Below are 27995 nucleotides of genomic sequence, written 5' to 3'. Positions count from 1 at the left end.
CATCGCTGTTTGTTCTGCATGTTCCCTCATCAGCACTGTTTGCAGCAGGAATTCCTGTAGATTTCTACTCAGTTTCTCCCCGATCTGATCCCTGCCTCACCCGAATCTAAACCTCTCATTCCCTTGCATGTGGACCTGATGCACACCTCGGTGGCACACCGATGCTGTTGTTTGTGTGTCCAGACTACTGCCCTGAAGTGTGCACGGGGTCTCCTGTGCCTCTTTGCAGTCTGGGCATTTCAGTGGGGCCGTGCCTCTCTTCAGGTGCTCATGACTCTATCGCTGGCCCTCCTTCTCCACGAACCCACCACGGTCAACAAGACTGACCATTCCTTCCCCCAGTGCCTGGTATGGAGCAGACTGCCAGTAAACGTCGCTGACTTAGGTGTAAGAGTAACAGAACAGAGTCGGCACCCTCAGATGAAGTCAGCCAAAGTGCTTCTTTCTACACATGGTTCAGCAGCAGTGAATCTAGAGCCTGGTCCTTTTACACAAGAAACTCTTGCTTGCAGAAAAGACATTAAAGATGGAGAAATGGAACAGGCTATGTATGCTTGCTTTTCCCTGAGAAACAGGGCGCCCTCACCTTATGTCAGGAGGGGATTATTCTCTAACGTCGCAACCCTGACGGGCAGTGAGTCATGGGAAAACACTAAAGAATCAGAAAGAAAAGAGGTTCTGCTGCTTTTTTTTTTTTTTTTTTTTTGGTGTGGGGTGGGGCTTGTTCTTTCAGCATTTTCTTAGGTTCCCAGGATGGAGTGCTAGAAGTAGAATTCGCTTTGAAATGAACAACACTTACTGGAATGTTCAGTCAGAAGTTACCACCCCACCATCATTTCCCTGATGCTCAGTGCTTCTTGCTACAGGCTGTCTGTTTTCTTTGTGGTTGCCTTAAATAGGGGAGCAGGACAGTGAGTAGTTCATATTTATCAAGCATTTGCTACATTTCAGGGGCAGTGCCAAGCACCGTACATCACGTCTTCACTCATTTAAGAGGCATAGTACCCATTTTAGGCAGGTGCTGTGGTTGAGAAAGCGGTTGAGGAAACTGTGGTACAAAGGCATTAATGAACTCTTTTAAGGTGACACAGCCAATAAGCAGCAGAGCCAGTGCTTGAACTTGATCCCAAAAGGCTCCAAATTCCTGTTCTTACTGCACTGTACTATCTCTCATTAACTTATTATCTAGTTTTTGTTCCACAACAGTTATCACTATTTTCATGAACAACAGGGGATCTTTTTGCAAACCAAATAATTGAGAAACTGTTTATCTCCATGGTTACTATGTTAAGCTTCTTAATTTCCATCAGCCCCTTCCATTATTTCTTTCTCATTAAACTATTGCTCTGGCTTTTAAGAGAGGCAAAGGTACATTTGGATTGGATCGATTTCATCTGTGACCTTAGAATAATTCAAGATATTTCATCAAGAAACCTGATTATCTTAATTTTTTTGCTTTCTGTAATAAAGAGTAGCGTTTACTCCGTCTTTGAGCACCACTTGCCTTCTAAGGCTCTCCAGTCTGTTTCAGCGTCGCGGATAAATAAGCAGATGCTTTCATCCCATGAAGAGCCCCCAGCTCTGGTGTCAAGAGTTGAGCCACGTCCAGTGGGTTCTGACTCTCCCTTTCTGGGGCTTCCTTCCCTCTCCATTCCTGCTGGCGCCTTATGTTCACTGGCACACAGGGCAAGAGAAGCTAGGCAGGTAGAGTTGGGATTTCTTTTGTCCTTCCAAATCTGAGTGCTGAATTCTCTTCTCTGAGTTTATTAAGTTGTTTCCATTGTAAAAGGTTTACTCATAGCGTCTAGTCCATAGATGGGAGATCTAATCCAACCCCAGGCCTTTTTATTCTAATTAAATATTTGGGATGTTAGTTTCCCATGAGGATTGACACATACTGGAAAATGATCAATGCTTTTCGTTTCTGCTTAAGTTTGAGAAATTTGATTTCATGGTATCTCATATTTTTATCTCCGTTTTTCACATATAGTTCAATTTCAGAGTGTGTTGCGCCATACTTGTTTTCTGTGAAGAATACGGTCACTGTAACTTCATCCTATGGTGGTTTTAACAGAAAGTTTTATCTGCCTACAGGAGAATATTAAAAAGCGAGCCTCCGTATCCCCAAGAAATGAGTGCTGTAGCCAAAGACCTAATTCAGCATCTGTTGATGAAAGATCCCAAGAAAAGACTGGGATGTGGTCCACGTGATGCAGATGAAATCAAAGAACATCTCTTTTTTCAGGTGAAACATACTGAACAGATGGTCTTATATGCCCTGCTGGTTTCAGAGTACTTGGCGTTCTTGGTGGAATGAGTGAACTTGGGCTGTTTCCGAGTCATTTTCTCCCAATTTTTAAATGACAGGGACCCTTGAAGAAGAATCAGAATTCTACTTGTAGGGACCTAAATGGTCTTTTTCTCCCTATATGAAGGGAGAGAGGGGAGGATTATAATAACATTTGATTTTCTACATACTTATTAGAGTTTCTGAGTATTGATTTCCATTTGTGATCTCAAGATCTAGGCATATAGACTAAGGAGACTTTTATTATATTTTTTACTTCTCAGTTCACGAGCTATTACTGCCACTGTGTTATACTTTTTAGATAGTGATTTCATCTCTTCTTTTCCCAGAAGAAATCTTAGAAAATTCAAAATCAGCCTCTTTCTCAGTTACGTATTATAATATGTAGGGAATTATTCATTTATTTTCTTTGTACTTGAAACAGTGCTTTATTCCGCAAAAGCCTAATAAGACCATTCTGCAGAGCACCAACACGCCTGCTCAACCTAGTATGCTCAGTGCTGTCCACAAAATGACCACAATTTTAGATAACTCGAAAAAAAAGTTAAATAGACTGAGTTGACTAGTTATTTCAATCTAAATGGTCAACCTGGGATACCATGACCTCGATTTCTAAAACTCTGAGCTTATGACTTTTAAATAATTTCATCGTATCAACAAGCATGACCTAAATATTTATGCTCAAAAGGGACCATCAAGGTTTTATTTTTACTTTGCAGACTGAGCTTTTACATTATTATCACCAAAATTAATGAAACTATCACACCAAAACAAAGAAAAAACTCTGCTGCAGAGTAAGCTGTCATGTTGTTATTTATTGTGTTTTTAATATAGAAAACAAATAGTAATTGAGAATAAGAATTCTCTCTCTACTTATATACTCAAGAAAAGGCACATTTATTTCAGTCTCTTGGTGTAACCATTTAAAAAATCATTACTGTACATCTTACAGAAGTTCAGTAACATAGTGAGAAGTACCTTTAGAATAAAATTAATTTCTCAGCATGTGCATTTCATAGATTAATATGGCTTGGAAAGGTTAACATTTGAACAAACTATTTCATGTATCTTGTTCAGGAGTTCGGCTCAAAAATTAACAATAAGGTTAAAATTCAAGAACATACTCAAGCAAAATACCCCAAATCATATTTTCCTAGGATCTTTTTCTCCACGGTTCCCTGTACTTGTGAATATTGCAAAATAGCTTTCATGTTAGAGAAATTTCTCTTTTCTATAGCTTAGAATAGTAATTTTAGGTTATTTAATTGCCTTGACTTTTTAAACGACAGGGACACTTCAGGAAAGACCAAAATTCTACTTGTAAAGACCCAAATGGGGTGGAGGTGGAGAGGATTGTAAGAGCGTTCAGTTTTCTCCATACTAAACGTTCTCCTGCTAACAGTGTATCTCTTTAAATTACCCCTTTACTCTAGAAGTTTCTCTTAATGTATGTACAAGAGCCAAGCACAAATCGTACGCTTGTAATCATATGCCTGTGATGTAATCATACACTAGGAAAGAACACGAACTAGAAAGTCAGGAGACTGACCCTCCCAAAGGTTTAAGTGAAAAGGTTGGTTCTGATTTCCGGGCTTCCATTTCCGTCTGGCTCAAATAAAGAGGATGAACTAAATGATCTCTAAAACCCATTTTAGCTGAAAACTTTGAAGGTCTAATTCAATGATTTTACCTCCCTTGCTTCCACAAGAGGGCATAATAAAAACATTTTATGTTAGTTGATTATACTGAATGTCATCAACCGAGAAGTACAAGTTTCACATTTTACCATCTCTGAAATCAGTATGCAGCTTACAGTGGACAACATTTTACTATTCTAATTGGTAATGCTTTTTCTTTCTTAATGGTACATAAAATAAGTGTGTATCTTACTATCAAGGATGACATCTTAGATTATAAGAGAAATATATTAATAGGGTATCTGTGGGATTCAATTCAGTAAGTATTACCTGAGGTTGTTTTTTATGGCTGAAGGAGAATAAAGAAGACGGAACAGAGGGTTGAATTTGAATAATAGAAGACATGGTAGTTTATCAGACAGTGACTGACATGGGTAGAAAGGGGGCCTGGATTATCCCATGGGGGAGAGAAGAGGCAATGTTGAATAGCTTAAATACAGTTGAATGAGAAAAGAATGGTTACATCAGTTCATACTACCACAGTATCATTTAGACTTATAGACATAAACCAATGCATGAATTAGAGTGAGTTTGTTTATTTTCTAATTTGTCCAGATGGCCAGGAGGAAAAGCAAGTACAGAAGGAAAGCTAGTTAACACTGCCTCTAAAAAATAGGGATGTTCCTTTAGAGTTAATATTCATATCCATTTTAAAGCCCTTTATTATAGTTTAGTTTAGGTTTGGTTTGGTTTTGGTTTGGCTTAACGCCTGTCTCAGGGGACTCATGACAAAATAATTTTTGTTATCCCTAAGGGTGAACTAGGGTGTCCTGGTGCCCCCCAGTGGCCAGGATGAGATTCCACAGTGGTGGAGAACAGTTTCATCTCAGTCACAGCTTTAGTGAGCTATAAGCTGTGGTCAAAAAATGTGCTCCTGCTTGTAAAAAAATATTTTTTTAAATCATTAGTTTGAAATATGTGCTTCTCGCGCTTCCCTGGTGGCGCAGTGATTAAGAATCCGCCCTCCAGTGCAGGGGACACAGGTTCAAGCCCTGGTCCGGGAAGATCCTACATGCCGCAGAGCAACTAAGCCCGTGCGCCACAACTACTGAGCCTGCACTCTAGAGCCTGTGAGCTACAACTACGGAAGCCCGCGAGCCACAACTAATGAGCCTGCGTGCCACAACTACTGAAGCCCGCATGCCTAGAGCCTGTGTTCCGCAACAAGGGAAGCCACCACAGTGAGAAGCCCGTGCACCGCAACAAACAGTAGTCCCCTCTCGCTGCAACTAGAGAAAGCCCGTGCACAGCAACAAAGACCCAATGCAACCAAAAATAAATAAGATAAATATTTAAAAGAATATGTGCTTCTCTCTGTTGTTTAATTAAAATCATTATCTTTGTTATTTTTCTAAAATATATTTCAACTTTGTTGATTTCTACTTTGTACCAATTTTCTTTCTCTGTTTTAGAAAATAAATTGGGATGATTTAGCTGCCAAAAAAGTGCCCGCGCCCTTTAAGCCAGTCATCCGAGATGAATTAGATGTGAGTAACTTTGCAGAAGAGTTCACAGAAATGGACCCCACCTACTCTCCCGCAGCACTGCCCCAGAGCTCCGAGAGGCTGTTTCAGGTAATCTCCAAGAGCCCACACGTGTTTGTTGGCCATGTATGCTTTGAAAGAAAAGATTAATTTTCGCATGTGAAAGCTTTTTGGCATCTTGAAAAACAGGACTGTATAATCTCTTCAAAATTATTAAATACAGAGATATTGCAAATAAATATGTGTTGAATTTACACCTGAAATTTTACTTCTGTTCAAGCTCTTTTATAGAGAATATAATACTACTTTACTTCTAATCATACAAAATATTCCTTAATTCATAAACAGTGTTATCTGATTCTTTATCTTCAGTGACTAATCAGAACTGTTTCTCAACTCGTAAAAAAGATTTAGAAAGGATTTTACACTTAGGAAAGGATCTTTTCTCAGACTTGAGATAAAATATTCTATTAAATGGCATCATAGCTTCACTTCTTTGACTCCCATTAGTATCCCAGTAGTATGGTTTAATTTGGCTGTCCAGACACTGTATCTGGACATAGGTGACACTAGTGGCTAGTACTTGGCTGGGACAAAGCAGATGTTGAAAAAAATGTTCCTCAAATTAGTGAATGTTCTAGCTTAAACAGATTAATCATCCATCATTATACAGATGGTCCCCAATTTACGATGGTTCAACTTGGGATTTTTTGACTTTATGGTGGTGCAAAAGTGATACGCATTCCACGGAAACCATACTTAGAATTTTGATCTTTCCTGGGATGGTGATGTGCAGTACGACCCTCTCACGATGCTGGGCAGCAGCAGTGAGCCCCGGCTCCCAGTCGGCCACTCAATCACGAGGGTAAATAGCTGATACACTTACAACCAATCGGAACCCAAACAACCATTGTTTTTCACTTTCAGTACAGTAGTCAGTAAATGACATGAGATATCCAACACTTTATTATTAAATAGGCTTTGTGTTAGATGATTTTACTCATCTGTAGGCTAATGTAAGTGTTCTGAGCACGTTTAAGGTAGGCCAGGCTAAGCTGTGACATCTGGTAGGGTAGGTGTGTTAAATGCATTTTCAACTTAGGATATTTTCAATTTATGGTGGGTCTGTCAGGACTTAACCCTATTGTCAGTCAAGGAAGATCTGTACCACTTTTGGTTCAGCACATCATTCTGCCGTTTGATTTGACTCCTTTTCTAAAACTCAGTTTTGAATTTAACCTAAGGAAATATAATGAGTCAAATAATTGCTGAATTAGAAACTGACTGGAATGAAACTTGCTATTTATCTAGTTTGAAAACCAGTAGCATTTGGACCACTTTTTAGTTCCTTAACTGTACCTTTTTTGAGAAGTTAGTTGTGTTTGTTTATAAGCAAACTTTTATCAGTAATGCAAAAGAATTATATCTATGAGTCAGATACTGGGGATGGGATAGGAAGGAAGTATTTTTCTGCCTTTAATTTTGAATTGGTTTAGTTCTACCAGAAGATGGCGTGATCTCCTTCTGAAAAGCATTATTCTATTGATTTGAAATAACCTTACATTTTAGATTCATCTTAACAAATATTTGAGCTTTTTTTTTTTTTTGGCCTCACCATGTGGCTTGCGGGATCTTAGTTCCCCAATGCGGGATCGAACCCACGCCCTCAGTGGTGAAAGCACGGAGTCAGAGAAGAAAAAAATGATTACAATCTAGTCTGTGCTAAACCGGATAATTGCAAATCCTTATTTTTTTCCTTTCTTTTTTTTTTAGGGCTATTCCTTTGTTGCTCCTTCTATTCTCTTCAAGCGTAATGCAGCCGTCATAGACCCTCTTCAGTTTCACATGGGAGTCGATCGTCCCGGAGTGACAAATGTGGCAAGGAGTGCAATGATGAAGGTGTAGCCATGTGGTTAATTAAATGACATATTCATGGTTTAAATACCAACACTAATTGACTTTCTCAAGTCAAGTAAATTTAATAGACTTTCCATTTGACTAAAACGTAATTTTAAAAAATGAATAAATGGAAATAGTAAGATTTGCCCTAGAGAATTATTAACATTCATTTGAATGAGCTCGTTTCTTACGATAGAAAGTAATATATTTTAAATAAGTGATATACATGATAGAAATGAGCTAATGATGAATTTTTAGAGATTGTAAGTGTATTCCACTCCTATTTATTAACATTAATAATGTTCTGTTACTCAACAGTTTTATCTATCCCTGTGTATTACTAATATTTTCTTAAGTGAAATGATGTTGGTTTCTTGTCAGGACTCTCCATTCTATCAACACTATGACCTAGATCTGAAGGACAAACCATTGGGAGAAGGAAGTTTTTCCATCTGTCGAAAGTGCATAAACAAAAAAAGTAACCAAGCATTTGCGGTCAAAATAATCAGCAAAAGGTATCACATTTCCAGCAGTCCCTCTTATGTATTCGTCCTAGTCAATGGCTTCTATAAATTAAGATTTTTATTTAAAAGGAAAATAATGGTATATTATAAGGTTTTCAACCAAGGTTTTAGCCATTCAGCTCATCAGTTGATCCATTATACTTCTAGCTCTGAGAAAGTAATCCATTTTAGACATAAATCAGTACGATATGCTTTTCAGGTTATTACGAGAAGACTTTCTTGTGGCGGTGTTGTTTAATCAGACTCGCTTAGTGAGTTCAGCAGCTTTTGCCATTCCTGTTAGTTGTATATTTGAAATATTTTGTTCTGCAATTATTTAGTGACCTAGGGGTAGTTTGAGAGCCAGCTAGTTGTTTTGGTAACTGATTATTACCTCCATGGTTGTATATTCTTATCACCAAATTGTCAGGCAAGTAGAGCATCCATTTCTTCATGTGATTAGCTCTTTCCTGACTCAGAAATGATCATTTTTCTCAAGAATAATGCTTTACTTGTTCTGGTGGGTGTATGACTCACTACTTTCAGGGAAGCCTCATTCTGATACTTTGACACTTACCTTCTGAATATACTGTAAATAAAAACAAAATTAGGATTGGGGCAATGCTTCCAAAAACTTGGTGAAGAGGGATGTAGAGTCTAACTCTTTCATCTTGCAGGTTGGAAGCCAATACTCAGAAAGAAATAACAGCTCTGAAACTCTGTGAAGGACACCCCAATATCGTGAAATTACATGAAGTTTTTCACGATCAGGTAGTCCACTTTTTTTTCTGTGGATACTAATTCATATACAGGGTTCTACTTTTCATCAGTTGTGTTGGTGCTGGGTCAAAGTCAGGGATATGGGACATGACCGAGCCACGTGAGAGGGTGAGAAGCCACTCCACGCATGCTTTCACCCACCCCCAAATCAATGCTTCCTCTCACTTTTGCTTCTCTCACTCAGTCGTGGTCGTGTAGGACCTGGAAGGAGGACGGGGGGCTAAAGCCCAGCTCACTGTGCTTACTGCACGTTCAGCTACCACCCCGCATAGCTTCGTCTCTGCGTACCTCTCAGTACTCAGTCATTTTCAGCCGTCAACTTAACCCTTTAACTTCAAGAGTAGAACTTAGCCTAAAGCCTCATTAGTGCAAACTGAAAGAGCAAATAGGAAGCAGAGGGCAAAGATACTCTCTTTCCATCTTCTTATTCCAGGTGACAGATTCTGCTCAGGCCACAGGCCAGGTCATGCTACCTGCCTTCTACCCCCGGTCCCACTTTCCAGCAGTACCCTCACACAGGGTTATGTAACTTTAGAGACAGGAGGAGCACTGTTTTGTCAGGTCCATGTCTCCTTCCCTGCAGAAATCTCTCCATTACAGTCATCTTTCCTCCTGGGACTGGGCGGGATGGCACAGTCTGACGCAAGACAGCATGCTGCGCACAAGAGCTAACACCAGTCCTGGATGTGGTTGGCCCTAACTTTACCAGAGAAGAAACGGAGGTTCAGAAAGGTCATGAGTGTTTTCCCACAGGAAAAAAAAGTGGGGGGGGGTGCGTCATGAGACTCGTCCAACCAAGGTCACATAGCAGATCAGTGAAAATCTAGTAGGAAGACTTGGTCTCCGGTTCTGGGCTCTCTCCAGTGTGGTATCGTGACATCCACGTCCTAGGAGAGCGGTGGCCCAGTTCTCTACCACATTGAACTTTCCCAGAGTGCCGTGGCCAAGCATGACACATGGTGGGGAAACCAGGCGGCAGCAGCAGGAGCATCATAACTATAATAACTGCTGCTATTTACTTTCACATACATTACGTGGTACAGGTATTGTAGCACTCATTCTACATGTATCATCAAACTCCCGGAAATTAAGTAACCGGGTCTCCCAGTTTATAAGTGGTACTGCTGGAATCTGAACCCATGCAGTCCAACCTCAGAACAAGCACTTAATTAATTACTTTGTTCTACTGCCTTAGAGGAGGCAGACACAAAGCCTGGTTTTCCCATCAGGTGAGTGAGCACCCAAAAATGACATCATCTATTTGCATCCTTGGTGCTTATAGTCAGGAAAGGAAGCTCTTTGAAGCAAGGACTCGGGGGGAACTGTTCTCCCTGCTCTTCTGCTGCCTCCACCTCACCGGGCCACTCAACTACAGTGCAGGTAGAGTCCCCTGCCCACTGAGGGTGCTTACAAGGAACCTAGGTAGTCTCCTATTGAAGGCGATCCACACATCCATCAAGGGCTTGGTGGATGACCTTCGACACACCCCTCGGTTTTGCAGCTGTGCCCCTAGCTACTTCCCCCAAAAGACTTTCCATCTCTGACCGTCAGGCCACTGTCAGATCTCAGGAACTACATCCCTAATATTTTACTTATGTGACAAATTAACTTTATTATTTGCTATTTTTATATTCAAGAGTTACTAGAATAGAAACCATCTCATGATGTAATCCTATGTACACCAGTATAAATATATTATCATTCTAATATACAGTTGTTGATAGTTTGCGTTGTTTTTTCCATGATGGTGACACAGTTGCCTAGATCATGCCCGAATCCACCATAGTCCCCTTTTCAACTGATGGGTGAAATTGATTGAGGGTGTGTCTCCAGCCTTTGACTGTACAGCAGTGTAGTTTGTGTACCATGACTTGTGCTTTACTACTCTATTAGTTTCCTATTGCTGCTGTTACAAAGTACCACAAACCTAAAACAATACGGAGGTATTATCTTACGGTCTCGAGGTCAGATATTCAAAATCAGCCTCACTGCTGTAAAGTCAAGGTGTCAGCAGGGCTGGTTCCTTCTGGAGGTTCTAAAGGACAGTTTATTTACTTCTCTTTTTTAGCTCTGGAGACTGCCCACATTCTTGACTTGTGACCCTTCCATGTTTCATTCCAGTCTTTTGTTTCCATAGTCCCATCTCATACTGTTGACTCTGGTGGATAATTAAGACACCCTTCCCATCTCAAGAGCCTTAATCACTTCTGAAAAACCCCTTTACCATATAAGGTAACATCCATAGGTTCTGGGGATTAGGATATGGACATCTTTGGAGGGCCATTATTCAAGCTACTATATATACATGTTTTCACTGTTACCTACATTTCATTGGTAAGGGTGCTAAAGTTCATAGAGGTAAAGTAACACCCCCAAGGTCATAAGTAAGTAGCAGAGCTGGCATTCAGATGCAGGTTTGACTCTAAAACCTATCTCTTAAACCACTATAGGTCTTGCCCCTCATTTTTTTAAAGCTTGCTGGCATATACTTGTAGCAGACCTTTAGATTTGATCTTAATTTGTCTGACGTAGAAACTCAAATTAGCATGGTCTCTAATAGCCTGGGAGCAATTCTCTTAATAAAAGCATTATTCACCTTCTAGAATTTGCCCACTATGTGCAGGATAATGTCTTTATAATCATCTTTTTAATGAAGCAATTTTCCTGGACTTTGCTAATTCAAAGGAAAGCATACTGTGTTTTGTTTGTTGAGTGACATTGGTGCTATAAGGCATAGCACTTGAATCTGAATATTGATTTGTATCTTTTTTAAACCATTTGTGTTCGTTGGGGAGCTGATGTAATTCCCTTGCTTTTCAGTAGCTCCTACATTATTTTCTTTACGGGAGTGTATGCAAAACATAGTAAATACATGACTTTTAATACTATTTAATTAAGATAATGCCTTGGGAGCAAAAGCAATTATTTAAAAAAAAAAAAAAAAAGCCCAAAGTGAGTTATGGGTATTTGGCATGGGAATTAACAGGAACACTGAAACTGATCTGTTGAGCCCTAACAGAAGATTTAAAGTGACATCATCCAACCGTGCCTTTTTTAAGAGGTAAATTTGCCATTAAATGTGTGTGTCAGGCCTCCTGGGGGTAGTTGCCCATATTCCATCAGTAATCTATATTATTTCAAGCAGCCAATTTTACATTATTATCTGTACTAGGTTACACTTTAAGAAGAAAGATATGTACACTTGGTAGAGAGGGTTGGAATGGAATTCAAATGAAAGAATTAGTCAAGGAAAGGATATACAAAGATTTCACTGCAGTACTTGAAATTTTCCATTACCAAAATAGAACTCTAAAAAAGTCACATTATCCTTCAACTCTTTCCCCTAAAATACAAGGGTCTCCGTTGACTATTTTAACAAGGGACTATTTAAATTTATTGGTAATAGTTCATAATCAGGAAATGTTTTATACGTTGATAAGCTTTTACTCCTCTTAATTAAGGCCCTCCGCATTATTCTTCTTTCTTTTCTAGCTTCACACATTTCTAGTGATGGAACTTCTGAACGGGGGAGAGCTATTTGAACGCATTAAGAGAAAGAAACACTTCAGTGAGACAGAAGCCAGCTACATCATGCGGAAGCTTGTTTCAGCTGTAAGCCACATGCATGATGTTGGAGTGGTACACAGAGATTTGAAACCCGAGGTATAAAATTACATGTTTTCTCATATAATGCAATCTAGCATCATTATTAAATATCCCCCAGATATGTGTGGGCTTTTTTTGGGGGGGGGGTTGTTTTGATTTTTTATCTTCAGGGCTTTCTGCTAAATAGATACTTGCAAATATCACGTTTCTTGCATTTTTTTTCTTTTCTATTTCAGTCTAAAATAAATTTGTCTTTTCGTTCTTTTTTTTTTTTTTTTTTTTTTTTTGCCAGCTGATCATCTTGAGGTTATATTTGTAAGTGTGAGAGCCTTTTATGGAAGAAATACTTTATGCAACAATTGTGGACTAAAAATAGCAATGGAAATTTTTGTAGCAGAAAATAATGCCCCTGCTATATGTATACCATTTTAGAGGGATTTTAACAGTGTATTTTGAAAGCTTATCTTTTACTTTTGTAATCAAATTGATTAGCTCATGAATAGCAATGTATGTTGTTCTAAATTTTTAAATATAAAGCATTGTCTTTGTTTAATGAGTTATGCCATCCTTACGTGTGTTTTCTTTGCTCATGTACTATAATATTTATAGAACTGTGTAGCTTTGTAGAAGTATTTATATATTTCTTCTTTCAAAAGGTTAAGAAAGAAGGTTCTAACTCTAGAATGATCCCTTTTTAGTATCAAAAGTATGAAAATTCCTCCCTTTTAGAAAATCATCGAAAGAATAATGAAAATTTAAAAACAAAACCCAATAATTTATAAAAGAAGAACAATGAATCATCCTCTATCCTATGCAAAATTATATATATTTACTATCTAAAATAGAATTTCAATTTTAACTACCATGTGATTATAATGCATTTTTAAGTATATTTAAAATAATAATTTGGTGTTTATTTTTGTATTAGATTACAAAAGAATATTTCTCAAAAAGCACCATTTTTGCCTTTTATTTAAGTACCTTGGATTATTGGTAGGAAGAGGATGTTTTAAAAATGGAATTCTGTGCCTTCGGATATAATTGTCTGAGTCCCAAAATATTTAAGCTTCTATGTACTTTCTATTACTGTTATTCATATTACTCGTAATTAATCAAAAGTGAATTGTGTTTTATGAACTTGCAACTATGATAGCTACCCCTCTGCTTCCTTCATCACAATTCTCACTCTCCCACACAACACCCACTAACAATATGGCACTCTGTACATTGGAGATTTGCTGTCTATTTTTAAATGTGAAAGCATACCACTTAACTGGTTTTTTTTGATAGACAAGGAACAAGCATGTAATTTTTTTAATTGAAAAGATCTGTTCCATGACTGTCTAGAATTCATTTTCACATGTTTTATTCTTTGATAACTGGCCATCTGTCACCTCATGAGTCTCAAATGATGCAACTGTCCTCTCCAGCGGAATTGAAATTTGCCTTCCTATTTTACTGAGTAAAAAGATACTCACATAGCTTAATTCTTATCTGCCATAAAGCTTTTCTTTCAAATAATCATTTGAAAAGAAGAATTGTCTGATTATTAAGGACATTCTACTACCATTATAGTCCTAAATCAACATATATTTTGGAGATATGAAAATGTGCCTTTGTACTAACACTTCCATAATAAAATAGCTTTCACTTTGACTTTTAAGTGGCAGAGTATATTATTTTCAAGCTAAAAGTTTAATCCCTTTCGCATTGATGTAGCATTTTAAGATCTGACTATATATCTTTTGGTAGATATTTATGTGGTATTCATATTCTGCATACGCAAGATAATTTCTAGGTGAGAATCAAATAAATTTAGAAGCTGGCTGACATTCTTAGTAAGCTGCTTTGTATTTTTCAAACTGGTCCCCATATTCTTGAAAGATTGAGAAATTTTATCAAATTAGTTTCTGGCAGAACTTGAGACAAGGATAAATGTGGTTTGAATGACTAATTCCTGCCACTTCTGACCATGCACACCCAACTACATTTTGAGAATTGGGAGAGGAGTGAAGAGAGGTGTGCCATGTCTCCTCCATTTCAAGATCTAAGAACAAGGAAGTCCTTAGCTGGTCTTAGTATAGAAGACACTAAAGTCATTTCCAAAGTCTTGTAGGCTCTGGGAGGACAGGCCAGGTGTGCTTCATCCACTGCTCTGTATGTAGCACAGTGCCTTGTGCTGTGGAAGAGTTCAGGGGTCATTTGCTGAGACTTCTCCCAAGTACCCGGTCCATGCACCCCAGCTATGACTTCAGTTGTGGTGAAGCCTTACATTGAATTATATTCACATTTTAATTCCATCACAAATTCAGGATTAGGCATTTTGTATAATAGAAAATTTAAGAAAACTTTTCAGTTAATTTTTTTGCTTCTTTCCTACCACTTCATTCATTTTTAACTTTTGAATGGGGGCCTAGAAGATTTTTCTTCTTTGTATCAGTGAAGCATTCTATGATGTATATTATTTCACTTCAAATAATATTAAAAAGCAAATGTTGTTCCAGAACTGGGGAATAATTTAATGGTCAAAAAGGCATAACAGATTTTGTTAGGATGTCTAAAGACAATATAATCAGATTCAATTACTGTGCATACTAGCTTGATGTACTAATAAAAATGTACATAAAAATTTGCCCATCAGTACAGTTAGATTTTTTTAAACAAGTGGTAAATACAGAAGTAATCAGTAAAACCTTAGTGATTGACACGGCTTAGCAAATGATTCAAAATAACAATGTTTTCTGAATAATAGAGGGGTAATATCCATAAGCATCAAAAATGTTCAAGTATTAACTGTTTTGGAAAAAATATTTCTGAAACGTATGTCTCCACCATGTATTATTTAATAGGCTTTACTAGATATTATGTATAACTATTTTATTTATGACTTCATTCAATGGACAAATATTTACCAAAGCATTTACTACATGAGAGAGTCATGAATAAGGTAGACGCACAGTTGCTGGCCTCATGGAATTATGGTCTAATGTGGGTGAAGACATTGAACTAATATTGCAGAGCTGATAAGTGCCAGGAAAGAAAAGTAAATGCTAGAAGAAAATATAATAATTTCCATCTTCTGTTTGGTGGCACCTCTAAATGAGGATTAGATGCCTGAGAGCCAGGTTGGAAGGGAGGTTGGTGGAGGAGGTCGAAGACAGACACAAGCAGAAGGGAAAGCATAGACAGAGAAGAGGCATGGTCCCATTGAAAATGTTCCACATGACCTTGTACAAATTGATGTGATACAGAAAAGTATAAAGCAGAGAGCGACAGTACGCTGACATCCAGGTCCCAGACCCACCCTGTGAGACCTTTCTGTATCTGAATCCAGTGTAAATAGATAGACAGGTAATATTGCATAAATGCATAACCAAGTCCCATTACATTTTAATGAGAAAGTAATGAAGTGTTTGTATCTTGCAGAATTTATTGTTCACTGATGAAAATGACAATTTGGAAATTAAAGTAATTGATTTTGGGTTTGCACGCTTAAAGCCACCCGATAATCAGCCTCTGAAGACGCCGTGCTTCACTCTTCACTACGCCGCCCCAGAGCTCTTGAATCACAATGGCTACGATGAGTCCTGTGACCTCTGGAGCTTGGGTGTCATTTTGGTGAGTTCATATGTCAGGCCATTAAACCCAGTCAGTTCTCTGATGTCCTCTGTATATCTCTCTCTTTGCTGTTTTTCTTAAATTTGTGAGAAAACTGGTAAATTGGTTTCTTTTCTTTTCAGTAAAAGGCCTGACTGAAGACTATTTCCCTTTCTTAAAATTTACATTGGAGAAAATGTAGGAATTTTTATTTTGGTTTATTCTGGAATATTTAAGGCAACTGTGTTTAATGTGAATTACAGTTATGTATATATGTATTTTTAAAGAAGCAGTAGTATATTTTCATAAGATATGCATGTTAGATATAATGTGAAAATAGCTAAGAGACTCATTAATAGAAAAAATATTTTAAAATATATTCTCTGAGATTTTCAGGCTAAAAGGTAATTAAGGAATATCACTTAGGATAAATTAACAAATTAATAGAAAAAATTAAAAATATTTATAGTAACTTATAGTAATCGTGGTGAGCATGCTTTTCACAAACTCTCTTTGGATGCCGGGATCAGAAACAGAACATTAAGCTAGAAGAATCTCGGCATGTTTTTTTCTCAAAATAGCTTTACTTTTTCTGCATATAATCTGTAATGCATAATCATAGGGAGAAGTTTTCAGACAACAGAGAAAGATATAAGGAACAAAGTGAGATCACTCGTAATCTCATCATACAGAGATAATATTGTGTAAGCTCTTACTCTCCTCCCATCCCTACCCCCTATTATGTATGCTTTATATCTTTCTACAGATTTCTCTATATATTTGTATATATATTCAGGGTTTTTTTTTAACAAATGAGATTATGTTATATATGTAGTTTGATATCTCATTATTTCCTTAGAATAGATTCCTAGGAGAAGGATATATAGATCTTTATTTTGACATATATGCCTGTATTTCCTTCTAGAAGGTTTATCAGATCATGTTCTCATCAACTGTATGTGAATACATTGGATACTATCAATTTCAATTTAAAATTATTTCCTACTGTTATAATTTGCATGCATTTTCTTGATGAGTATTCAGTTTGAGCATCTTTTCGTGTATTTGAACATTTTTATTTTCTCTATTATGAATTGCTGTTTATGAGCTTTGCCCACTTTCCTATGGGGAAATTTTTCTTATGGAAACTTAAAGGTCTATTAAGGATTTTAATTCTTTGTCTGCCATTAATATTGGAAATGTTTTTTCTGGTTTTTCATGTCTTTGAAAACTTTGTAGTAATATGGGGTTTTAATTTTGTTTTTTGAGAGGCTTAAATAGAGAAGTTTTTTTTATTTTTATGTTGTAAGATATGTTAGTCTTTTCCTTTGTGGTATCTGGCTTTGATGTCAGATTGTCACTCCACCCCAACCCAAGATTATAAAAATATTCTCTTAAATTTTCCTTTAGAATTATGTTTTATTTTTATACTTATGCAGTCCATCTGGGATTTATTTTGGTGTCAGTTTGTTTTCCCCCAATGGAAGCCAGTTGTCCTTGCAGGATGGTTCTTTTATTTTTAAGCTTTATATGGTTTTTATTTCAGCAGTTTTAAGTCATTATTTATAATTTTCAAACTGAAATTACATATTTATGAATATGATTTTTAAATTAAAATAAAAAACTAATTTCTGTAGATTTGAGAGTTTTGTTTGACTTAAACTGATTTCAGTAGCACTCTCCTAAAAAATTCGTCTAAATAAAAAAGAGCCTTTCTTTTTTAGCAATAATATGTTTACCCCTTGTAAAACAGCCCTTACTTAAATACAGGCCAAATATAATTACCATGCTTTTTAAGGTTTTAAAAGACAATCTTAGACATGCAGACAGGTATTTTAGAGCCTCCAAATGCCGTGTCTATGGAAATAACTTTGTATAATGGCATGGGGAGAAGCCAGGCTTCTCTCTAGATCTAATTGTCAAGTTTTAAACAGGAACAGGAGACAAAGAACAGATTAAATGATACCACAAGAGTACAATCACAACGGCCAGACTGCGGGAAGTTCTGCAGGACAAACAACCGAGCTTCTCCAGCAAATAAATTATGAGAAAAAAGTAGCCTGGGAACCTATAGATTAAAAGACACTTAAGAAACAGTGTTTGCGTCTTACTTGAATTCTGATTCAAACAACTTCTAATTTCAAATCTATTTATTAAATTCAAACTGTAAATCTAAGTCATACAGATATATTTATACAATGTATATAACACAACTGGAGAAATTTGAATATTGACTGGATATTGGATGATACAAAGGAATTACTGCTAATTGTTTTAGTTGTGATAATAGGTTGTGGTTGTGGTTTTTAAAAATCCTTGCCTTTTAGAGACACGAAATATAGATGAAAAGCATAGTTAGCACCTGCATTAAACTGTCCAAAAAAAATAAGAAGAATGCTTTGCAAACTTTTCCATATAAATGAGTGCATATCTCCAGAGGATCTAGATACAAAGCCTGAGCTATCCCATAGTAAGCACAAAATTTTCTAGGGGGGTCGTCTGGTTTGCCTTAGAAATCTATGGCCCTTTTACATGTTGCATCTAATACACATGAATATGGATACTTTAATATGAAAATAATTTATGTTACCCCCATTGGGTAAAACAAATACTTCAGGAAGATGCATCACATCATATCATGCAGCTTTGATTACAACTCAGTCTACCTCATGTATGTGCAGTTCACTGGAAATTCACAGGACTTTAATTAAAATAGAGTTTACACAGTGTCTTAAGTCTGCTTGGGGCCACCATAATGAAACACTGCAGACTGGGTGACTTAAACAACAGAAATTTATTTCACAGTTCTGGAGGCTGGGAGGTCCAATATCAAGGTGCCAGAAGGTTGGTATCTGGTGAGGGCTTTTGCCTTTGGTTGCAAACAGCCATCTGTTCACTGCGTCCTCACGTGGCCTCTCTTCAGTGCATGCGCTTAGAGAGAGAGAGAGAGAGCCAGCTCCCTGGTGTCTCTTTTTGTAAGGACACTAATCCTATTGGATGAGGACTGCACCCTCATGACCTCATTACCTTTACTTCCATAAAGTTTCTACCTGCAAATATACTCACATTGGGGGTTGGCTCTTTGGCATATGAATTTTAAGGCACACAATGATTCAGAGCTTAACTGACAGTATTTAGAAAACGTAGGATAGGATTATATACTATCCCATAGGAATATATAGCATACCCACAGGATGGAATATAATAACATTTAAAACATATTTCTTCCAAGAGATTTATTCAGGATTTCTTATTTTTTCAATTTCTTCCCCAAATTTTATTGTGAAAATTTCAAACCTAGAGAAAATTTGGGAGAATAACACTGTGAACATTTAAACATGTTGCCATATTTACTTTTCCTTTCTCCCTAATTCCCTCTTGTGTGTGTATACATACATATATATACACATATATAGAAAGAGATGTATATCTTTATGTATATAGATACTTTCTTATCACACCATTTGCAAACAGTTTGCAGATACAGAATTATTCTTAACAGAAGTTGATTCCTGGATAATCAACTAAATTGTAAGATCTTGGAGTTGAGAGGAGCCCTAAAGTTTGTTTAATTCTAACTCTTCCAGAAAAGGGATCTTTTCTACAAAGTCCCTGTCATCAGTCTCCTTTAAAGATTTCCAAAGACGGAGAATTAGTTTTTCCACGCAAAAGCCTGTTGAATTATTACACATGAGAGTGAGAAAACTGTAATATGAAGGATATTTTCTTGTACTTAGCCACAAATGTATCTGTTAGGAAGTAGGGTAAGATAAGAAGCCGAGCAGATTTTGGAAAACTACTTGGCAGTATCTACCAAACATACACAGACCAAATGACCCAGCAGTTCCAATCTCAAGGATATAGTCAACAGAAATGTGTATTTTTATGTACCGAAAGACACGTACAAGAAGATATATAGCAGCATGTTTCAAAATGCCCCAAACTGGAAACAGGTCAAAATCTTCATCAACAATAGAAAGATATTTTAGTCTGGATTCCCCAGAAAGCAGAACCTGAAGTTAAAGCTTATGTTTTGTCATGTACCTAAGGACCATAATCCCAGGGAGGCAGGGAAAGAGGGAGAGCAGAGGGTGCACCACTGAGTTGCCACCTACTGTTACCGAGTGGAGCTGATCACTTGAGTTCATGGAACCAAGACCTCTAACTGAGCAGACCCTAAGGCTGCAGGAACAGGAAACGTGAATTCTACAAGTGGGTCGTGTGCCCATAGAATCTAGATATGGGGGACCCAGCACCAATGGATCAGCCATTGGTTCAGCACAGTCCTAAAGGACAGCACCCCAACCCCACAGGGTATTGTCCTGAGCTGGTGTCTTCACTGAGCTTTTCATGTTCTAACAGGCCAGCTGCACCCAAGTGAAAGAATGCCAACCCACCTGACAAGTAGGCCCAATTTCCTTTCTTCCTTCATCAGTTGATCATCGGGAGCCCCCCTCCGTGAGGCCATAGGTGTGAGTTAAGGAAGAAGCATTGGTGCAACAGAGAGAGGTGATGGGCACCTATGCATGTAATTTGCTGTGTCTTCCGGACCTCCTCGGGTTGATTCTGAGTGTGCCGTGTCCATAGTACAGCGACTGTTGCTGCAGCTTTACGAATCAGTGCGTCTGCTGATCCCAGTACACAGTTTTGTTCGAGCTTCAAGGAGCCATTTCAGCTGACTACTCGTACTGGCTCCAGGTGTCCCTGCCAGGATGTTGAATCCTGAGTCTCAGACAAGTGTTTCCATGGCAATAATTTCTTCTCCGTCAGCCAGGTCTTATGTTCCACACACCCACTCCAGCTCAGCTTCTTCAAGATCCATTCTCATTTGTGTCCCCTGATCCCTGCTGGGCCATTTTAGCCAGGGCCTGCAATTCCTTTGGCATGTACACACCCCCCTGTCAACATTAATACCATCTTTTGAGATGGTTGGAGTATCCCTTTTTTATTCTTCTTATCTGAATACAGTTATCAAAATGGCTTTAAATCTTGATATCATACTAAGCCATTCCTTTTTATATACAAGCCTGAAATGTGTTGGTTGTTTCAGTGATTGAAGCCATGTAATCTTTTAAACGCAGCAATGCTAAGTGTAATATCTAGGAAATTACGCTAAGTTGGTAATGAAATTACCAGAGTGGCTTTGATGGTGATTTCGGCAGACATTCTGTTTTGCTCCTTTTTTTTTCTTGATAGTATACAATGTTGTCAGGGCAAGTTCCATTCCAATCTCATGACAAAAGCTTGACGTGCACCAGTGCGGTGGAAATCATGAAGAAAATTAAAAAGGGAGATTTCTCCTTTGAAGGAGAAGCCTGGAAGAATGTATCCCAAGAGGCTAAAGATTTGATCCAAGGTAAGAATCTAATGGAAAATCTCATATTTTATATGACGTGTAGTGACTGAAGTGGAATCATACCCATGACATATATTTGTTTGTGAATTACTCAAGGAGTCCCTGTGTGTTCTAAAAGGTTTCAGGCTACTCTATTCAGCCTTATTTTCTTCTCAGAACACTCTCCCTCAGTAATCTTATCCACATTCACTACGTGCACTAGCACTTGGATCCACCAGCATCTCAGTCTCACACCTTCAAAATGAACCTCTTCCTTTTTACTCTCCTTTCCCCCAAGCATGTGCCTCCTCCTTTCCCCCTCCTTTTACATGGCCACGAAGCCAGATCACCAGGACAGGACCCAGCATCACCCTAGGTCCCCGCAACCTCCCTCGCCTTCCGCAGCCAGGCACGTGGTCCTGCGGGCGCAGCATCCCTCCCAGCCACCCCTCCTCCCCATTCACATGGCTGTCACCTTAGTTCTTGTCATCGTCTGTCTCCTAAAATCCACAACATGCTTTCAACTTGTCTCACTTCCTTTCACTTTACGTGTCATCCATCGGCACAGTGACCTTCCTAATAGCCAAATGCAATCGTGCCTCTTTTGTGTTAAAAATCCTTCAGACAATCCCCGTGAGCTTCAGGTCAGACTCCATAGTGCAGCCTTCAAAATTCAAAGCCCTTCACAGCCTGGCCCTGCCTGCCTCTGCTTCCTGTCACCTTCACTCCACCATCCTCGAACACTTGAATTCCTTAAATGTGCTGAGCGCTCGGATTCTGCTCCCCTTTACACGTGCTATTCCTAATCCCTGAAGAAGGGCACCCTTCTTCATCAAACCCACTACGGCTCATCCCCCAGGACTCGTCTCCTGGGAGCCTTCCAGGATACCCGCGCTCCCTAGGCTGAGTCTTTCCCCTGGGCCTGCCGTGCGTGTGGCTCGTGCTACAGCACTTGTCCTGTAATGTGATGAGACCTGGGTTTTGTCTGTGTGCCTCCCCGCAGCTCTTCTCTGAGTGTCCGTCTCCATACCTCCACACTCCCTAACTTGTGGAAGATGTTTGTACATGAATGAAGTAAATCTCGGTACTCTTTGTTTTGGGGGAGTTTGCCTGGTCACTAGTGGGAGTCCTTGTTTTAGGTGGTTATTTTCTCCTGATTGGAAAGCCAGCTAGCCTACTGCCTCCAGATATAGGCTACTGTGGGCTTTATTATTAGCATCCGGTATTCACTAGGGGATTTAAATGTACATGAAAATGTACGTAATTATCTTTGTAGGAGGTTGACGCCTTTCAGAAACCATCATGTCTTGTGAACATAATTGAGATCTATGTCTGAGGTTGACTTTAAACTATGTTTGAAATGACAAATCATAAAATAAAAATATCTTATTTATTCCCACAGGACTTCTCACAGTCGATCCAAATAAGAGACTTAAAATGTCTGGCTTGAGATACAATGAATGGCTTCAAGATGGCAGTCAGCTATCCTCAAACCCTCTGATGACTCCAGACATTCTAGGGTCTTCAGGAGCTGCTGTGCACACCTGTGTGAAAGCAACCTTCCATGTAAGGCTCTGGGCTCTGCACTTGTAGGGCGGTTTGGAAAGGGATCAGATAGATGTTCTTACTCTATAATCTATTGCTAAGAGATACCCTCTTAGCAATACAGTTTTTAAAATGGGTCCTTTTAATTTTAGATATGCTTTTATAAATCCCTTCATGATATAAACGCATTTATAAACAGAAAGTGCATGGGGACCAGAGTCACTGCTAACCACAAAATATTTATTTGACGTTTAGAATGAGTTTGCAAGATGAGGCAGCAGTCTGATATTTGAATAGTTGAAATTTTTGACTTGGTAAAAGGAAAACAACATGCATACTATTAGAACTTTAAAAAAATTTGTTTTATTGAAGTATAGTTGATTTACAATGTTGTGTTAATTTCTTCTGTACAGCAAAGCTATTCAGTTATACATATATATACACTTTCGTTTTCATATTCTTTTCCGTTATGGTTTATCCCAGGATATTGAATCTAGTTCCCTGTGCTATACAGTAGGACCTTGTTGTTTATCCATTCTATATATAACAGTTTGCATCTGTTAATCCCAGACTCCCCATACATCCCTCCCCCACCCCTTTTCCCCCTTGGCAACCACAAGTCTGTATTAGAACAGTTTTTCTCTCAAATAAGCTAAATGACTGTAAAAACTATAAATAGGCATTAGGAACTAAGGCACATGTGAAGGTCCATTCATTCAAAAATCATTTTGTGCATAATATGTTCTGGAGACTGTGAGGGATAAGAAGTAAATTAATTGGTATTAAGTAAAGACTGTGTACTTGAAAGGCTGAGACTGCATGGCAATAACTGTAGATTCTGCACATTCGTGCCAAGCAGATGCAAATACGTTAAGGATAAGGAGCCAATGAGTTAGAGAGAAAGTAAATTACTTCTGAAAGGATTATCTTGAGAAAGGAGACAGGATAGCATTTCCTCTTCAGCTGCAGAAATGGATTAAAATATTAATAAGCTGGGATCTGGTGAGGTGTGAAGAGATGAACTGCAAGCATTTGAGGCAGGTGATCCAAATCTTCTCAGTGACATATGATATAAGGTTGTCACTCAGCAATGCCTAAGCTTGAATCTAAGAAAAGTAAAGACAGGCCGCTGTGAGGAGGAAGCCAGGCTGAGGTTTATAGAGCTAATCTTCTCTGCATATATTGTGTCCAAGATGTACCCAAATTGCATTGACGTGGGAGTGGAGATCAGGGGCTCTGTGTTGGGACTTTGTGGTTGGAATTTTAAATCTCAGACACAGAACTAGTCAAAGTGATGGAGAGAGGTGAGTTAGATTGCTGACATTCTTCAAGAATTTCCAGTCCGTCGGTGGTTTTTTAATTGAGAGGTAGCCCTGCCCTCTTCAAAAGATTTTAGAATTGTGACTCCTGGATGCCCTAACAGGTGGATTTAAACAGAGCCCTCAGAAACCCTTTCCCATGAGCTTCTGTACCCTGCCCGGAGTTTTGGATACAGTGGTGTTAAGGACCATGTTCCCAGAACAACTTGAAGCTGTGGTTGCCAAGCTTGCCAAACGCAAGTTCTCTATAAGTCATGACGGCCAGGAAGACTTCAATCCTTTTACCTTCACGGGGGTTCCCCTTGTTTTCTCCCCTAGGCCTTTAACAAATACAAGAGAGAGGGGTTTTGCCTTCAGAATGTTGATAAGGCCCCTTTGGCGAAGAGAAGGAAAATGAAGAAGACCAGCACCAGTACCGAGACGCGCAGCAGCTCCAGTGAAAGCTCTCACTCTTCTTCCTCCCATTCTCATGGCAAAAGGACACCCACAAAGACATTGCAGCCCAGCAATCCTGCCGACAGCAATAACCCAGAGACCCTCTTCCAGTTCTCAGACTGAGCAGCATAGGAACGGTAGGCGCATAACGGGTGATCCATTGTCCCTTCTGCTCCCTCATCGTGTGCCTGCGGCCAGGTTCTGTGCTTTGAAAAACGTGTCCCATTGGTCTCCTTGGAATCTGCCTCGCAGGGAATTTTTTCAGGAAAACCCAATTGGTTATCCTCATCCAAAAGCACTGGACAGAGAATGTTACTGTGAATAGACCACATGTCATACTGTTTAGTGACCTAGCATGGTGCCAACAGGACTGTTTTGAAAGAGCAAAGATGTCTGTCAATTTAATTAGGGACTGGTGAGATTTGAGCTGCTGACAAAATAAGTCACAGGTTCTTCAGATGTCTGCCAACAAGAGTTCCTCGTACTGTGATGATACCTTTTGCTTCGCCTTGTGGGCATCGTGGGTTTTTAAGAGACTTGCACCCTTTGAACAGTGATTTATCAGCAAAAAAGGTCTGTTTTGAAAAAGAGTCTGTAATGAATTTTATGTGTGGCATATACTTATTTCTTCAGAGAGGATTTTAACTTATTGTTTTTATTTTATGGTTACCTATGACGATAACCTGCTATTATTAATCTTTTTCTAAAAAGTAAAAAAAAAAAAAGATATAAGAACTTCAGGTCCCACGCTCCATACTGGGGACCCATCTGAGATGCATGCTAAGCTATGTATGTTTTTAATTTTGCACTGCTCTTTCCTGGCAATTTGTTTTAATGGTTATTGCAAAATATTAAGGTACATGTCTCTGTTTTAAGTAATGTTGCACTTTATAAAAGAATATGAATAAAGCAAGCTATTTCATAAAGTGCACTCTTTCAAGCATATGTACTGTATTTTTGCCTTTTTTTCCCCCCATTATCTACTTTAAATTTGCCCTCACATCCCCCTTCCACTTTGGATGCAACAAGTGGAAGGGGCCTTGTATAACGTAATCATTAGCCCCAGAGGCACTGATGTGAGGAACACCTAAAGGGAAATGCTATTAAACACTGTGTTGTTTGTACGCTGTGCTGTGCTGTGGTGAGGCTTTTCCTCCTGTAGTCAGATACTATGTACATCATACCTTAGAATTGCACCTGTGGCTTGTTTTGAAACTTTCCTGTTAAATTGAAATCCAGAAAGCATATTTTATAAACTTATGCAGAGCACTTTTATTGCTCAAAAGTTCTGAATTCATACCGAAAACAAGTGCTGTGTGCTGAAGACATTTCACTGAATGATTGCTGCATTTTAAAATATGATTAATTCATCCCCTATGCAAAAAAAGAAGTGATAGGATTTGTGTGTTGTATTTTGTTTTAAAGCCATCACACGAAATGTCAGGACTGAGAAAAGCGATTTTTTGCGATGTTTACAGGAATCATGCTTAAAAAGGCCCAACATGTTTATTTTGTAGTTTTTGTTAATGATAACCTCTTGAGCATTAGTTTGGAATTGGGCATGATATTTATTTATTCCTTTCTTGAGATAATAGCAGCATTAATTTCAACCAGTTACGAATACTAAAAATATTGCACTCTATGTAATAGTATATTTATTACTGAACCAATGTATATATTAATAGCACAGGCAACAAAAATGGCAAATATTAAACTATTTTCAAAATGTATTATCCTGTTCACATTTTTGTCCACAATGATTATCGGAAATAACTTTTTATACTTTTCAGTGGCCCAAATGGCTACCTAATTCTCACTGAGTCAATGAAAATTTTGTACTCCTAGCTTATGGTCGTTCTTAGTAATGATGGGAAATCTTAGGTGCATTATTACCAAACTCTGTAGCTAATTCACAGAATGTGACCCCATCAGGCACAGGGTTACAATAATCAAGAAAATGTCCATTTATATCTATAGAAAGGTTGACTATGTCTAGAAATGTGTTAGTTAGCTCTTCAAGACATTTTTAAAACTGTGCATTCTAGTGGAAGATACTAGTAAAGTATAAACCAAAGGGACTTTGTTGCTAAGGGGAAATGATCCAGAAGAATGGTTGGTGTACCCTAATGATTGAGGGTGTAATTGATGCATTGTGAATATTGGAAATCAGTGGGTTTCACTTTCATTTATCTTCATTGCCTCTTCTTCTGGAGGACTTGACAGAAAATGAAATGGTAAAATGGGAGGCAGAGTGAAAGGAAGGAAAGAGAGGCTAATTTATCAGCTGGTGAGCCTCCTTGAGTAATCTAGAACGGGCTTTTGAGAAGAGCTCAGAAAACACTCGGAGGAGTGCCCACTTAGAGAATATCTTCATCCTCACTCTACTTATAAGTACCAGAAAGATGCTGAGTTTGCAGCAGTTATGGTACATGCAGGCTGTTAGTGTCAGTGAATTGCACTTTAAAATTCACAAAGCTTTCGTTTAGTCACATCAAAAATGAATTAAAAAATAATTCATATGAAAATGTTAAATGAAAGGACTCTTTTCTGGTAGTAGGAGAAAAATAGAAGTAGATTTAAAAGAAACAAATACACTAAATTCTCTTTGTAACAGTTTTGGAGATAGAGCCAAATCATCCCTTCCCTTCTTCCTTTATTGATTATAGTGTATGTAATTTTCATATCATCATAAATCCTGACTCATATATTGTGTAACTATATATAGCTAATCGAGGGGCAAGAATAAGAAAAGGAAAGTAATAGAGGAAAGACATTTTAAAAGACCAGTTTCTTCTAATTACTGTGTCAGATCCTATGGTTGAATGAATTAAATTAGCTGTTTTGAAATTCATTAATTCTTCCAAACCTCTATAAAACAATAAACCACTGAACCACTGGAACAGAAAATCAAGTCTTCTGAGTTAATTTCAATATTCTGGTCCGTCTTGGAATTACGGATTCAGTTACCCTTGAAAAACTGCCTTTTATTTATTTTTTTATATTACTGCTGATTTCTTAAATAACTATGATATGCTGATAAATAACTATTACTGATAAATAAATAACAAATGGCTTTATATAAGGTAAGTTATTTTAAAGAAACCTACTAGGATAGCTGTGACTATTTTTTTCAATAAGGGAATTCCTTTTGTATCTCAATTTTTGGAGTATGTTCTCAAATACTTTATAAAAGTATACAATTTAAAGTCTACTTATTCACCTTGCCCACATTTCAAGCACCTGTTATTGTCATATTTATTAAGAACAGGGTACAAGATCTAAGTAAATAAGTTAAATACTGATATGCTACTTACACCATAGCAATATAATTATAGATGAATTACTGTAATATAATGAAATATCTTTCAATTGTATGACTTTTGGACCCTCAAACGTCTTACACCATAACACCCCAATTTCTGGCCTTTAATTAATTTATTTACCCCACACAAGAGTTCCCCCTTATTTGATACCTTTATCTGGCACT

General features: G+C 38.0%; 1 protein-coding gene across 3 annotated transcripts in view; it reads left to right on the top strand.

Annotated features, from left to right (window-relative positions):
• Positions 1–26238, top strand: part of RPS6KA5 (ribosomal protein S6 kinase A5) — a 181159-nt gene extending 154921 nt beyond the window's left edge. For all 3 annotated transcript variants that reach the window (XM_022576283.3, XM_022576282.3, XM_022576285.3), the window contains 10 exons: positions 2095–2245; positions 5418–5579; positions 7263–7388; positions 7770–7903; positions 8569–8662; positions 12164–12334; positions 15704–15895; positions 21071–21230; positions 22612–22775; positions 24392–26238. In XM_022576283.3, coding sequence (XP_022431991.2) covers positions 2095–2245; positions 5418–5579; positions 7263–7388; positions 7770–7903; positions 8569–8662; positions 12164–12334; positions 15704–15895; positions 21071–21230; positions 22612–22775; positions 24392–24631 — 1594 coding nt within the window. In that variant the 3' untranslated portion in view covers positions 24632–26238. The remainder of the gene's footprint in view (positions 1–2094; positions 2246–5417; positions 5580–7262; positions 7389–7769; positions 7904–8568; positions 8663–12163; positions 12335–15703; positions 15896–21070; positions 21231–22611; positions 22776–24391) is intronic.
• The last annotated feature ends 1757 nt before the right edge of the window (positions 26239–27995 follow it).

The sequence above is a fragment of the Delphinapterus leucas genome, chromosome 2, assembly GCF_059928025.1.
Source record: "Delphinapterus leucas isolate spDelLeu-1000000601 "Yukka" chromosome 2, BTC_Dleu_Yukka2, whole genome shotgun sequence".
In the NCBI taxonomy this organism is placed as follows: Eukaryota; Metazoa; Chordata; class Mammalia; order Artiodactyla; family Monodontidae; genus Delphinapterus; species Delphinapterus leucas.
The sequence above is the reverse complement of the archived record's forward strand: the minus strand, read 5'-3'. Positions and strand labels throughout refer to the sequence as shown.